This window comes from Aythya marila (genome assembly GCF_965140915.1).
Source record: "Aythya marila genome assembly, chromosome: 1".
In the NCBI taxonomy this organism is placed as follows: domain Eukaryota; kingdom Metazoa; phylum Chordata; class Aves; order Anseriformes; family Anatidae; genus Aythya; species Aythya marila.
Window position 1 is genome coordinate 134,564,406 of NC_139042.1, and position 15,555 is coordinate 134,579,960.

A 15,555-nucleotide genomic window follows, 5' to 3' on the forward strand; every position below is an offset into this window, starting at 1 on the left:
GTGTCTCCCAGCAAGGGTTGAACAGCAGTAGCAGTGTGATTGGTAACAGATGATTCTCTGCTATGGCTCATGAAGCAGGACAATAAACTCCTATCATTTGCAGGAGAAATATGAAGCTCAGGTCTTCCTCAGTTTGGAACAATTAATCTTCTTTTTTATTTGTGTTTATTTGGAAATGTCTCTTGAGATTCAGTCCTCTTGTTCATGTATGGGGAGAAAACTAAGGGAAAGAAAAAGAATAAACAAATAATTATTTACTAGGTTAGAGTTAACTAGCTTTTCAAGTAATTTGTGATTACTGCTGGGACTGCTTTAGTCCCTGTGAATAACTGCAGTACAAATGGTCATGGATATTTTGCTTCTCTAGTTCTTTGCCATTTTTCAAAGCCAGATAGCTGTCTGTACTTGGTTACAAATCCTGCTTTTTGGAAGCCTATTACTATATGTAATAAAAAAATATATATTCACAGGAGGAATTGGCATCCACCTCTCTGTACTAAAGGCTGTAGTTGGAATATTAGTTGTTTCTGTTTTTAACTTTAATATACATTTCACTTTTAATAAGGCTTGTTCAGTTTCAGTGGATCCTGGTACATAGTTTCTGTTTCCCACTTCACATTCCCACCCAGTCACGTTCTCTATTTTCTTTGCAAGTTTTTGGTACTTAGGGTGGTTACAGTGCTCAGACATGAAAACATACTAAACAAAGCAGCGCTTTTGTTTTTTGTCATTTTAATGTGACTTCAAATATATAAATAGAGGGGGGAAATGGTGAAATTCAGGTATTGGGTTATATTTGTATTGTTCTTTTTGGCTTTGGGGAAAAAATAATTCTTTAAAAGGAAAGAATACTTTTCCAGTTGAGGTTAGTGTAGCTCTTTATGTATGATACACTTTTAAATGGTAGAATGATACAGATTTTGGAGACAATAAAAAAAATTAAGTTTTTGTGTACGTGGAGAACTCTAATGGTATATTTCTAAACACAGGTTTCTTTTTTTTTTTTTTTTTTTTTTCCCTGAGACTAATAGGACTGTTGCTTTATTTTCTGAAGAAGCTTTGATTTGAATTCAAACATAAATAAACTTAAGAAAAAATATAATTTGTGACTGCTCTTTGTCTTTGAGAAGCCCAGCCATTGGTTACAATCTTCATCCTTTTGAAATACAGTTTTGGTACTAACCATGTTAAAAACAAAAATGAGACAAGATTTCATATAACCATTTATAGAATAGAAAGATACTGGGAAACTGAGTGTAAAGCATTCAAAAATATTTACTGAGAGTTTTTTCTCTGACATGTATTAGCTACTAGTACATAAATCTGGCTGAAATCAATACCTAATATATTCTGTCTGCCCTAGTGTATCTTTGGTGGTGGTTAAGGCATATAAAATGATCAGAAGGCAAAACATTCTTGAAGGACTTAAAATTAAGTGGCACTAATAGTGTTATAGATAAACCTGCTGATTCCACCTTATTAAAACTTGTATGATAAAAGAGATGAATGATGTACAGGATGTGGTGAATCTCCCCCTCTGCTCTGCTCTTGTGAGACCCCACCTGGAGCCCCAGCACAAGAAGGGCATGGACATATTAGACCAGGTCCAGAGGAGGGTCATGAAGATGATCAGAGGGCTGGAGCACCTGTCCGATGAAGAGGGGATGAGGGAGTTGGAGTTGTTCAGCCTGGAGAAGAGAAGGATCCAGGGAGACCTTATAGCAGCCTTCCAGTACTTAAAGGGGGCCTACAGGAAAGCTGGGGAGAGACTCTGTTAGGGAGTGTAGTGATAGAACAAGGGGGAATGGTTTAGAACTAAAAGAGGGAAGACTTAGATCAGATATAAGGAGGAAATTCTTTACTCAGAGGGTGGTGAGGCACTGGAACATGTTGCCCAGAGAAGTTGTGAATGTCCTATCCCATGCTCGAGATGTTTAAAGCCATGTTGGATGGGGCTTTGGGCAACCTGGTCTAGAGCAACATGTCCATGCCCATGGTGGGGGGGGGATGGAATTAGATGGTCTTTAAGGCCCCTTCCAGCCCAAGCCATTCTATGATTCTGTTTTCTTCTCTTAAGCCACCAAGACACTTGTGTGTTGATGGGTTAATATAATGTTTATTCTTGTCATAGAATCATAGACTATCCTGAGTTGGAAGGCACCCACAAGGATCATGGAGTCCAACTCCTGGCTCTGCTCAGGACCACCCAAAAACCAGACCCTATGCCTGAGAGTGTTGTCCCAATGCTTCTTGAACTCCATCAGGCTCAGTGCTGTCACTACTGCCCTGGGGAGCCTGTCCCAGTGCCTGACCACCCTCTGAGTGAAGAACCATTTCCTAACATCCAGCCTGACCATCCCCTGTCCCAGCTCCATGCTGTTCACTCAGGTCCTGTTGCTGTTCTCAGAGAGAAGAGCTCAGCGCCTGCCCCTCCGCTCCCCTCTTGAGGAAGCTGGAGGCCCCCATGAGGCCTCCCCTCAGCCTACTCTGATCTGGACAGAACAAAACGAACAACTTCAGCTGCTTCTCATACGTCTTCCCCTCTAGACTCTTCACCATCTTTGTAACCATACTTCGGACACTCTCTAATAGTTTTATGTCCTTCTTATTATTGTGGTGCCCCAAAATGGAACACAGCGCTCAAGGTGAGGCTGCACCAGTGCAGCACAGAGCAGGACAGTCATTTCCCTCTAACCCGCTAGCAACGTCATGCTCAATGCACCCCAGGGTATGGTTGGCACTATTGTTGGTCCCTAGTCAGTTTCTAGGAAGCATTCACTTGGATAGTGTGGCAACCTCAGGGCCAGCAGTTATCCCAGAATCTGTGTTTATCTGGGAAGGTACTTAGGATCATCCTTTCTTGAACTGTAAAACAATTTGTAAAAAGTTGGGGGAAAAATTAACCAAACCTTCAAATAAGATTGATTGACTTTGTATTGTTCATTTTAGTGCAAAGTAGATTTTAACTTGAGGACCTAGTCCAGAATCTACTAAAGGGGGGGGCGGGGAGGGGAGAGAGAGAAAGATGCCTATTGATTTCATTGGGCTTTTGAGATGATCTTTTGAGCAACTTAGCTTGGCCTCTAGCTGGACTATATGATGGATCGACATATGGCTGCTTTGCTTATTGCAGGTTCTGAAGGTTGAAGGATTTAAAGTAAATGGTGGATTTTCATGCAGTTATGGTGAAGGCTTTTTTGCACTTTGATACCTTTATGCAAGGTATCCTTTTGAAAGTCTGCTTTCAGACAGTGCACACATGGAGTAGTTGTCAACGCGCATTAGCATACTGAAACTTTGATTTCCCCATTTGGACAACCTTGAAGTAAAAGACAAGAAGATGTAGATGGATACAACAAGCAGATTGTGAGAGTCTAGGAAATAATGAGACAACAGCAGTTGTGCATAGCAAAGTCACAGTATGCCAGCTGTCCAGTCATTGTCAAGATTTTTATGAGCACTGCAGCAGATACTAACTTTAAGTAGGATGCGAAGGTAGCTTTGAGTAATTAGAAGATTGTTTTTTCCATACTGGAGAGTGGAGAAAGAGCAAGAACCTGAATTGAAAATGAAACAAATGGTGATCAAGGCCTGTGTTTTTGATTGAGGAAAAATTCACCCCCTTAATAATTCATCAGAGGCAAAAGTTTTTCTTTGTTCACTAGCACTTAAGCATTCTTGCTTGCTTTTTTAGAACTGCAGAAAGATGAAACAGAAGACGCACAGTCAGGACAGGAAAAAACATTTATGTCTCCACCATTTGAGGATACTGAGTTAAATATCAATCACCCCTACTATGATGTTGCAAGACACGGCATCATCCAATTAGCAGGTATGTTTGGAGAAAGATTCACATTATTAAGCCCCTTATCATATTTTTCTCACTGTACTCCTTGATGTAATGCATTGTAATCATGCTAATACTTTCAGCCTTAATCTTGAAAAGTAGTTGCATAGTAACGTGATCCCTTGCTTTTCTAAAGGTGACATATGAGCCAAATATTTGAGCTTAATCTTGCTTTAAAATATAACCATAACAATATATTATAATCTAGGTCCTAACTGTGGCTGTAACAGAGCTGTACTTTATTTCAGTGATAAGTAATTTTGTTTTGTGAATAATCTTAAATTATTCACAAATATTGTGAATATCTGAAGTGTTGTGAAGCCACACATGTAATCATTTTTCTAGTCTGCTCAGGGAAGGGCATGCAGCTAAAGAGATATGGGTTACTGCATAAAAACTAATAAAAGGCAGAAAGGAAACTGTTGACATAAATGTTAACTACATTTATCACCTGACTTTATGTTGTGATATGGAGAGAAGTTATGGGTACCTAACATATTTGAATATTGGTTCATTTGGTGTTTACAGTTATTTAGTTTTAAAACTTTCTGGCAATATACAGGACACGCAAGCACATTTATGAAATAAAAGCACCTCTTTAAAGTATACATTTTTTTTTTTAATCCATTTGGTTTACTTTGGGAATTAACACACTTGTTAAGCTAATATTAATAACCAGGGTACTGAACTAAAAAAAAAATACGATAAGAAATAAAATTTTTTAACACTGCTCATTCTAATGAAGCTTAAGATTACTCAATATTACACGCTTTTTGCACTTCATACTTTAGTGGGCATGATGGGCCTGTGGTTTATCTGGAAAATGATGAACTCAAGTTATAGGTATTCACCTTCCTGAATTTGAGCCATAAACAGAATGTCATCCAGATGAGTATGACCTTCAGCTGAACCAGTCCTCTGAAAAAGTTTGATTGAATAGGGTAGGAAAAACTGTTGTAGTTTGACTTCTGACTGTAGTGGAATGAGAATTGTACCCATACTAATGTCTTCTTGAAGCTAGTTATGCACTGGATAATAATTACTTTTTAGCTTTATAAAAACTTACACCCCATCATAAGATTCCTATCCATAAACAAGGGAGTAACATCCACACTCTTGTGAGTAAAAAGCTACTGTCTACTAGACCAGTAGGATGTTTCGTGCTCAAGCACCAGTTTGGGATGGAGGAAATACCAGGAGTTATTAATGAAAACATTGAAATCAAACTGACGAAGTGTGAAATAGTGTGTTAACAGACACACTGGATACTCCAGAGTCACTCTAAGAACTTCTCCCATCTGCTTTATTAGGCAGTGCTACTGAAAGAGCTCTCTTTTAAAGCATTATTAAGAGGTTTTTTTCTCCTTCTAGTATACTCAAGATCCAGTTGTGGGTGGGCCACATATTTACTGCTTCAGCTTTAGTCATGCACAACTATTTAGTAAACATTTATTGTTAGTCCTCATTTTTCATTCAGTCAAAGCTGCCGTGGAAGTCAGAAGCACTTGGTATTTGTCTGGTTTAGTGGTGGTAATTCTAAAGTGTCCTTTTGTGTTTATCTTGCTGGGAGGAATCATTATGATTTTTACAGCTATGGGCAGACATGCCTGATGATGAGCTGAAACCCCTGGGTCTGCATTTTGAAAACTTTTGCTTTCTCTGTCCCTTTGTACTGGAGGGGAAGGGAACAAGTTGGCAGTCCTAGTAATCTCTGCTTGACTGACCAATAAGACATTCCCAGCTCATTTTAAAAAGTGAGTAAGTAAAAGTTCACTTATTGCCTAGGCAAACAAAAAACACAACTTCCATAGCTGCAGACTGACACTACCATTTGACTTGGAAAAGTTGAAATGGTGGGGGAACTCAAAAAAGGGCTAAGTTTTAGGTGAGATGGTGAAATATACTGGAACAGCTCCTTTTAAAAATCATCACTTTTACTGATGGTGAAACGGAGTACATGTGGTGGGAACAGAGTGATAAACAACCTGTCCATTCTAGATCAGTCTCAACTGCCTTCATTTTATGTGTATGCCTTTGCATTATTCCTGTATTAGAAAATGGGAATGTGCTTAAGTGTAGTTGAGTGAAAACAATAGTGTTTTTTAAAGAGACCTCCTGGTAGTGGTAGCATTCATTGATTCTTCTTGGAACTTCCTTCATATCAGTGTATGCTTGGAGTACAATCCAAACATTAGGTATGCTCCTGGTATAAATTTGCTGAAGTAAGTGGGGGTATTCACAAGATGAATCTTGGCTGAAACACTGGATTTTTTATGTTTTTCATCTTAATATAGCGGTCTTTTGTAGGGAAAACATGCCCCTTAGCCTTTGTCTAAGCTTGGAAAAAAGTGACTTTAGCTGCCATTTCGGTCAGAAAAATTTGATGGGATTTTGCAAGTCTACTGGTCAATTTAAATGCAAAGCACAAGCCAGGAACTGTGCTTCAGAATGCAGTATATGTGCATGTAAAATAATTCTGATAGTAAAGTGTAAGATGGGAACACAGAGGTGTGCATATGCATGCAGAAACATGTAGGAGGTAAAATACCATCCAAAGACATGCTTCACCTCCACAAAAGGAGACCTCCCTATCCCCTCTGTGAACTGGAGTGGAGTCAGGTTTGATTGCTTTCTGGATTTACATTCAAGTGAGGAAAGGATGAGCTCTTCAGATCTCCTTCCCATCTTGCAAGAGGCCCATCCCTTTTGAAACAAATCATTTTAAAATGATTTATACTTGGTTATTATGATTTTAATAATCTCTTTGAAAAAGAAAAAGTGTAATTTCAGTGTTTGGAATGGCTGTTTTAAAGCAATTTTAAAAGCTGTTCCTTCCGTTTAAATTATGTCATTGAAAGACAATGAGATGTATTGTTTGAAGTGAATGAAGAAAAAAAAAAAAAAGAATTCAGGTGAAAATATTTGCAGTGATTTACCCATCTCTTACAATGATCTAATTTCCAAGTTATTAAAAAAAAAAATAAGATTCCTCTTCGCTTTTTGTAAATTGACTAGCACATGCTTTCTGTAACAATAGGTTTTACTATGTGCAAAGGAGATATCTGAGTTGTAGTTATACAGTATGAAACAAATAAAATCAGGGAACATTTTTAAAAGGTGTAAGCTTTAATTACTTTTTATTAATTACATTGGTTTATCTCATTAACACCAAAGTGCAGCTGACTATTCTAAGCACATGTAAATGGAACAGTTCTTCAGTGCTGGTTCTTTTTATTTCCATCTTGAATGAGAAATTTCAATCTGTTGCCTAAAAAGAATGTAGAGTGTTTTTTTGTGGCAAACAGGAAGGGACATATAAGCATATAAGATGTACCAAGCTTTCCAGTTTTCTATGGTTTGCTTTTATAATGTCATTGCTGATAACTTTACATAGTACCTTTTTTTTTTTTTTTTTTTTTTACTATGTGATGATTTTGAATGAGTCTGTTCCCAGTACTTATGCTTTCATTAACTACCAGTTACATCTTCTTATGTGTTTGATTAAACTTTTTAATGGAAGTAAAGTGTATTATTGTTTTAACGCTGTATTTTGCTCATCATTTTTTTTCTGCTTTTCTGGTTATATTTAAAGATTTGAAATGTTAGTTCTTTGGGAGAGACTGACTGTATTTTTCTTCGAGCTTCATTTCATGCACATTTACGATTTTAGACTTGTGCATTAGAAACTGATTAAAATTGTGCTACATGGATCAGGCTGTGAAAGATAATGGTAACAAAGTTTTTGTGACATGTAAGGAGAAACAGTAGTGAATTACCTAATAAGACTAAGACATGGGTCTTTATAACATTCAGGCCATATCATTGACAGCTTTGCCGCTTCTTGCAATACTTTCAGGAGTAGATTTGTAGTATATAAATTGCAGTGCAATAAGAAAGAGCTGTGTTTAATACTTTTCTTCTTAAAAGAGAAAAAAAAAATGGACAAAGAAAATCATATTTCCAAAGGGTATTCCTGAAATTGTTATCTTTGGCATTATATCATGAATAATACCCTTCTGGTGAAAACAAAAAATCAGCTGGAGAGACCTAAAACTTGGACACTTTCCGAAAAGGAAACTGAGGGTGTTGTAACTTATCTGCAGTACCAGATAAGATGTTAATGTGGGCTTTGCACTTTAGGAAACCTGTCCTAACCATTTGGTTGTTGTCATTTTAAATACATGGGTTCAAATTCTTCAGGGAGGAATTGAATTTGGATTTTCCACATTGAGATGTTTTTTCTGTTGCTTCTTTCTCCAACTATTTCCTTCTCAGAATGTCAAATAAAACAAATCCTTTTCTCACTTTCGAACATCAGCCTGCAATGCTGTCACTTTTAAAGACAGAGCAGAGTTAATTTCATCAAAATATATCCACGTATTTTCTTGTTGAATCTGAGAAAACACAGAATCAGCCAGATGTACCTATATTTAGAGGTTAGGTTCAGGAATGACTAACTCACTGGTATTTCAGATAATTTTGCATGCTTTAAGAATAGCACAGACAAAATGTAAATAATTAATTACACCAAAAAACAATCTGTCCCTTTGCTTTCATCTGGCCTGAAGAAAATGTGCTGTGACAAAGGATTTCTCTTAGTCAAAATTTAGAAGAAAAATTTTCCATGGAGGAATCTCTGCTGAGGAATATTTATTTTCCAAAGGGAATGTATAAAGGTTTTGATGTAGGAAATCTCTGAAATATTCACTTACAGTAGTTCCTTTTTAGGAATCATCCTGAGCATATACTTGATTTTAATTACAATTTTAGCACTTTCCAGAGTTAGACAGGTAGAGTGCAGGTGCCATCCTCTCACAGAAAATTGGTTTCTAAATAAATGGGTGAACATGAGGAGCATTCAGAGGGATGAATACAAAAAGAGAAGTTTGTGAAATCAAAATGGGTTGACTTGGCATTTAGAGTTGATGTCACTCCCAATATCTATTTGGGGAATCCAATCTCTGTCCTGAAGGATAAACAGCTGGCTCATTATCACAATTTTTGACCATCTTAAAGCTGAAGTATTAAAATATCCATTGTAATGTGCTTTCGTATGATCAACCAGGGTGATCAGTGCCACATGAAAGAGGACTCAAGGCTCTGCATGTAAAGGTATAAGCTTTTACTGCTAACGTTGAGACTCAGCTGTTATCTCAAATGTTGAGACTCAAAGTTATCTTGGCTGTGTATTTCTTAGTCAAGTGAGAAGTTTGTCGTTATTGATGGGCAAAGACCCATGTGGTATTAATTGTGGGCGTATTTATTGTCCATTCATTACTCAGCCTAGGCAAAACATAGAAGTTTAATACTGGCTTTTTCGCACCCCCATATTTCTCTGAATCATAGAGAGCAGGAGGAGGTTAGAAAGCACAGTTTGTCTTACCATTTATCACAGTGTAATTGAGATTTAAACTCATTTTCATTAGTTTAATTTCTGTGAAAGAAACAGATACAGGAGCCAGTCTTTTCACTGTCGTAGCACGTCTCCTGGATTTTGACTAAGCTTCTGCTCCTGCTGAAACCAATGGCAAAACTTCCATGGACTTCAGGATCTTGCTTTGTTTTATTATAATTGATAATTTGTGGTGTAATTGTAACTGCAATTGATAATGACAAGCTTCAGTGAAATAAAACGGTATTTCACTTTTCACTTATAAAATGGTAATGTTTAGGATCATCAGAATAAAGGCTTTTAAAAAGTCATGCTAAAATTGCAGCATTCAATGGATCTTGTTTGCAAGTTGGAATGATCTGTATCATTAGAAAAAAAACTTAATTTGCAAGAAGCAGTAAGTGCTGTGCCATCCAAATTCTTAATTAAAAAAGTAGAACAATACTTTTTCTCATGTGCCCTTCTTTGTCTCTTACTGTAACTGTTTTTTTTGGTACTGCAAAGTTTGATATCAGAAGTGATGTATGAATCATATCTGATTCAGAGAAATACACACAGTCTATTTCTCTGAATACATAGGATATCTATTCAGTGGATATCTTGTATTTTAATGGGCATAAATATTATTCTGGACACTACACTTCTCACACTCCTCTTTACTCATCAAGTGTAGAGGAGGAGGTTGGTTTTGCAGGGCTGAGCTCACAGAAATGACTCAGCAGTGTGCACAGTCCTGAGACTGCCTGAGATTTCTGTATTTACATACCTTACCTGTGAATGTGTCTGCATGATAACACGGGACTGACATCGAGGCAATATCCTCCTGTCCATGGGCAAGAGAAGTCTACCAGATGTTTTTTGTGCATGAGGGCAGAATTTGAGCCAGGGGATTTGCCAACATGAAAAAAAATAAGAGCAGGAAGATAGAGATAGTTGGTTAGAGGAGTATGGGTGCAGTTAAGATACTCTGTCTTTGGGAATGCTTCTGGAATGCTTGGAGCTCAAAAACGGTGTAGAAGGATAAGGGGAGGAGCACATTTCCAGGGACTGTAGAACAGGTTATCATCTGAAAGTGTTTGGTAATGTGGAATAAAGTAGATTAATACAAAACTATATTTTTGACCTGTAAGTAAAACATCAAGGAACAAAGCTGAAATTGCACTTTTTCTTTCTTTTTTTTTTCTTCTTTGCATTGTCCCCTGTAGAGAGTTGAGGCATCTTTCAGTTCTAACTTGTTTTATTCCAAGTACTAGAAAAATACAGGTTTTGTGGAACAAATGCATAATCTGTTGCTCTGTGCTGGTTTAAAATCAGCATACTTCAAATTGCGCTCTGTTAATTATGACTGCTGTTCCCCACTTTACCCTTCAAACTGCACTTTCACATGGTTGGGTAAAAGTTGTATCTCCAGAGTCTTGGGCTTCAAACTGTTTTGAACTGAGAAGCAAACACTCTAAAGCAACAGGAATTTTGTAGGGTGCTTGGTCACAGCCCTTCTGGTGGAGGGCAAGGGAGATCTGCTTGGCTTTGCATCAACGCTTCATGTGTCTTTTTAAAAAAATATGTTTTTCAAAGCATTATTGATGCCTACGCAAAAATAGCCATCTCTTTCCCTTCATTATCTGTCATCAGTAGTGGGAACCTGGCACTGCTTAATTTAGTTTTTAGTCAAGTTGAAGTTCTCAGTCAGTGTTTCAGCTTTGTGGTTGTTGCCCCGATGGCTCTATGTGATGGGAAACCAAGATTCTATTCTCTGCTCTGCTGGTAGTTTTGACAAAGCTACTCTGGCTTAATTTTCCCATCACTGAAACTAGGGAACGGTGTTTGTATATGTTCTAAGTGTATCTGCTTGCACTCTTTTATAAAGGTAAGTGTTTTTTTTCTGCCTTTTAAATCAGACAGTTGAATGCAACCAACAGTAACAATTAGTGACTCATTTAGTAATTTAACTGGAATCATTTTTTAGATTTATTTTGCTCATAAAAATGGTTGTCTCTAACAAATAAAATATTCCACAGTGTACTGTAACACAGCAGTTTTTCCACAAACAAGTCATGATTTAGAGAACAATCTTTTATTAATGTTTTAATTTAAGTACATCATTTATATTAATGCTTATCACATTATAATGCCTTTATAAGTACTCTGAGAATATCAAATAAGACACTTAAATATAACTTCAGGAAATAAAATTATGGCCTATTTAAGAGCAATATATACATGTACCTGAGTACATATAATTGTGTTGTTATGCATATCTTTCCTTGAGTGGTGCTTAAGCACCTTATTTAACACAGGAGTCAGAATTTATCATTAATGTGGAATGGGGCACAGGACCATGGGGGATGAAAAAGCACCTTCAAGAAAAAATAAAAATAAGCAGCCAGCCTAAAAGGAACAGGAGAAACTCATCATCCAGCAGAGAAAACTATGTTGTAGAAGTCGAAACTACAGGACTAAAGTGTTGATTGCCAAAACAAAAGCTGAGTTAGATCTTTAAGGGATGTTAGAGCAAATAGCAAAAGTTTCTTTGGTTTTACAAAGAGAGAAAAAGGAGAAAAATGATCTGTGAAATGGGAGTGGAGTGGACATCAGAGATAATCCAGGTATAGCTGTCAAATTAATACTTCATCTTGGTTTTCAGTAAAGATGATGTTGATATTATTAGAAAATCTTTTAAGTTCTGTGTGTGATGTTCATCTACAATTTATTACCTAACTCTTCACCTGATACCTACCTAACTCTTCACCTTGAGAAGCTAACGCCCCCAGGTGTAGGAAAGATGAATTCAAGACTGTAGAAAATATCTAGATAATATCTTAATATCTTAAAAGACAGAGATCTAACTTGTTTGCAAACAGTAAAATGCAGGCTGAGGGGGGATGTGATTCTTGCCTAGATCTTCCTTCAGGATGTTAAACAATACTGGAGAAGAGCTGTTTCACCCAAGTCATGTCATTGTCCCACAAACACATTTGTTCAAACTTGCTATGACTTTTAGATTGGAATTGAGAAAGAAAGGCTCCATGTTGTCAAAGCATTGAGCAGCATGAGCAAGAACCAGAAAAACCTCACTGATATTCAAGATGGAGCTTGACAAGTCAATGGAAGGGATATGGGTATGGTTTCTGGTGATAACGCAGGCTTGGAAATTATAATGCAGAAGATGTCTACCAGTTGGCATTCATAAGTGAAAAGTCATTAAGAGTTAATCTCATCTCTTCTATCCCTTTTCTCCTCCCACACCTAAAACAGAATTGCTTTAAGAAGAAATAATAATACAAAATAAATAATAAAAATAAAAAAAATACTGTCCTATTGTGACCTCTGGGATGCATATTACTGTCAGTGGTGGGTTTTCATGGAAACTGTGTGTGTTTTCAAAGCTGGGAAATAGTCTGTTCATTCAGATCATGTAATTTGAATTAACATCAGTAATACAGACTAGGACAGGTGAAGCTTTTCTATCCAGTTGTCAAAGAAATGCAAGATTTTTTTTAATTCATTAAGTTACTATGCTATAGAGTTAACTTGCCCCTTTTTACTTCTTGCTTATTCTTTCCAGCTACATACATAATTAGAGGAGGAAGGAGAACAACAATTATAAAGAATATCTAAAAAAAGGCAAATTATTAACTTTATTGTACTCCTACTGATGTCAAAGCCAAACTTCAATGTTTTAATGGGAATAGAAGCGAGGATTAAATATAGCTTAGTTTGGATATTGAAATTACACCAATAATGTCTCAAATATTAATTCAGTTGAAACATCCTGGTCCACTGAAGGGAGGACCATTCAGTGTATAAGGAATTGGCTTGAATGCTGCACCCAGAGAGTGGTGGTCAACAGCTCCACTTCCAAGTAGAGGCTGGTGACAAGTGGTGTCCCTCAGGGGTCTGTACTGAGACCAGTTCTATTTAATATTTTTATTAATGACATAGGCAGTGGCATTGGGTGCACCCTCAGAAAGTTTGCAGGTGACACCAAGCTGAGTGGTGTGATCAGTACAAGAGAAGGAAGGGATGCCATCCAGAGAGAGCTGGACAAGCTCGGGAAGTGGGCCCACCTGAGCCTAAGGAGGGTCAGCAAGGCCAAGTACAAGGTGCTGCACCTGGGTCGGGGCAATCCCAGACATGAGGACAGCCTGGGAGAAGAACTCACTAAGAGCAGCCCTGTGGAGAGAACTTGGGGGTTCTGCTGGACCAAAAGCTCGGCATGAGCCAGCAGTACGCGCTTGCAGCCCAGAAGACCAACTGCACCCTGGGCTGCATCAACAGAAGTATGGCCAGCAGCAGGTCAAGGGAGGGGATTGTCCCCCTCTGCTCTGCCTTGTGAGGCCCAACTTGGAGTGCTACAGCCAGCTCTAGGGTCCCCAGCACCATAAGGATGTGGGCCTGCTGGAGTGGGTCCAGAGCAGGGCCATGAAGTTGATCAGAGGGCTGGAGCACCTCTCCTATGGAAGAAAGGCTGAGAGAGCTGGGGTTATTCAGCCTGAAAAAGAAAAGGTTCCAGGATGACCTTATTGCAACTTTTCGATACTTAAAGGAGTCTTATAAAAAAGATGGAGAGCAACATTTTGCTTGCTCAGATAATGATAGGACAAGGGGAAATAGTTTTAAACTAGATGATGTTTAAAGTCCCTTCCAACTGAAGCCATTCTGTGACTTTCTGATATTTCTGAATTATTTTAATAGAATTGATATCGTTCATATAGATATATGTTAAAATCTTAACACCTCACAATCTTCAGTGCAGTTACCTTCAGTATGATCATTGCTTTACTTCTGAGTCTGGATTTCCAGACAGCAGAACTTGAGTGCAACAATACACGCTTTGCCAGAGGGGCTAAAGGATGGAGTCTTATTGATTTTCATGGATCTGAATGTAGCAGTGCTTTTGGAAAAGTATCTAAGAAAGCTTAATTTGGTTAAAATATTGACTTATATGTTCGACAAAGCAGATGCCAAAAGTGTGTGTAGCAGAACAGTATTTTTATAAATTCCAGAATTAAGGCATGAAGACTTTAAAAATGTCACTTCTAAGACTACTACAGAAAGCCAGCGTGTTTTTTTCCATTCCTGAATTCTGTGAGAGGACTTAACCGTTCTCTTTCAGGAGCTGCGTACTACCAGCCACCCTTTGAATGTGACTTTCTCAGCTTAGTTGCCTCAGTTGCCCAGCAGCTGCTTCATTTCACTAAAGTGGTGGCCAAACGGATTTCTGTAGGTGACACTATTTGATTGTGGAGTTTCACAGGGTGTTGAGTAGAGCTGAGAAATACAAAGGTAGCCCCCAGTATGAGAAGATGCAAGCCTTTCCCTCAGATCACTGATGTCTCACTGCATAAGTGAGTGAGTTTTATCTTTACTAACTGTTTTGTTCACTAGGTGATGACAATTTTGGAAGGAAGGTGATTACCTTCAGTTGCTGCCGTATGCCCCCTTCCCACCAGCTCAATCACACCAGATTGCTGGAGTAAGTTTCTCTCAATCTTCTGTGTGGACTACTTTACATTTTATATGTGAACTTCTATTAGCTTGTTTCCAGATGAATGAGCTTTCAGGGCAGAGAAGCAGGAGTTAGAGAGTGAAAAGAAAAAAGAATGCACAACCTACTAGTGTTAATACTAAGTCAATGAAATGTGGATGAAACTGTCAGTTACTTCACCTGGAATATTGACTAGCAGAAGCAATGCACTATGTACTGAAATTAACTTGGTCTCATAATTTTATTAATGAATTCTGATAGTATTTTAAAATGGAATTTATGATGAGAGGAGGAATTCTAGTATTTTAATGCTCAGTATATATGTTCTCACGAATAGCAAGGTTTTCCTTAATTGGCTACTTCAGCTCCTAAATCACTTAACAAGAAGTTTTTGTTATTTATGTGTTAGTGTTTTTCCTCTTTGTATAAAATGGCCTGCATTAAGTACAATATTATTATACTTAACTCTCTTATGTCTCACTTTGTAATATTCTTTTTGTTTAAAAGAGGATATAACTAAAAAATCACAACATTCTTCCTTATAAACTTGCTGCAGCAAGGACATGTTTCTGCTGGAACTCACCGTCCGTCATTGCAATGAGATCTATTCTGCCATGAAATGCTTGTTCTTATTAAGTATTTTAAAACTTTTTGGAGTTCTTGTACAGCCACCATTACCAAAATGTTTGAGCACCTTTCAACCATCAGTATCCATCACCCTTGTAAAGGACAGAAATGTTCTTATCTCAACTTTTGAGAAGCAGAGAGGAGTGTTTGAGACCATATTGCTTCATTTGTGTGCTCATCACACCTAGCATATCTCCACAG

At 37.7% G+C, this 15,555-nt stretch overlaps 1 protein-coding gene across 8 annotated transcripts in view; it reads left to right on the forward strand.

Annotated features, from left to right (window-relative positions):
• The window catches only part of LOC309879809 (rho GTPase-activating protein 8-like), a 108,581-nt gene that overhangs the window by 45,846 nt on the left and 47,180 nt on the right, over window positions 1–15,555 (forward strand). For 7 of the 8 annotated variants that reach the window (XM_082764023.1, XM_082764021.1, XM_082764027.1 and 4 more), the window contains 2 exons: window positions 3,695–3,832; window positions 14,628–14,715. In XM_082764023.1, the coding sequence (XP_082620149.1) occupies window positions 3,695–3,832; window positions 14,628–14,715 (226 nt within the window). Of the gene's footprint in view, window positions 1–3,694; window positions 3,833–14,627; window positions 14,716–15,555 lie in introns of those variants that run through there. The other variant, XM_082764028.1, reaches the window with a different exon arrangement.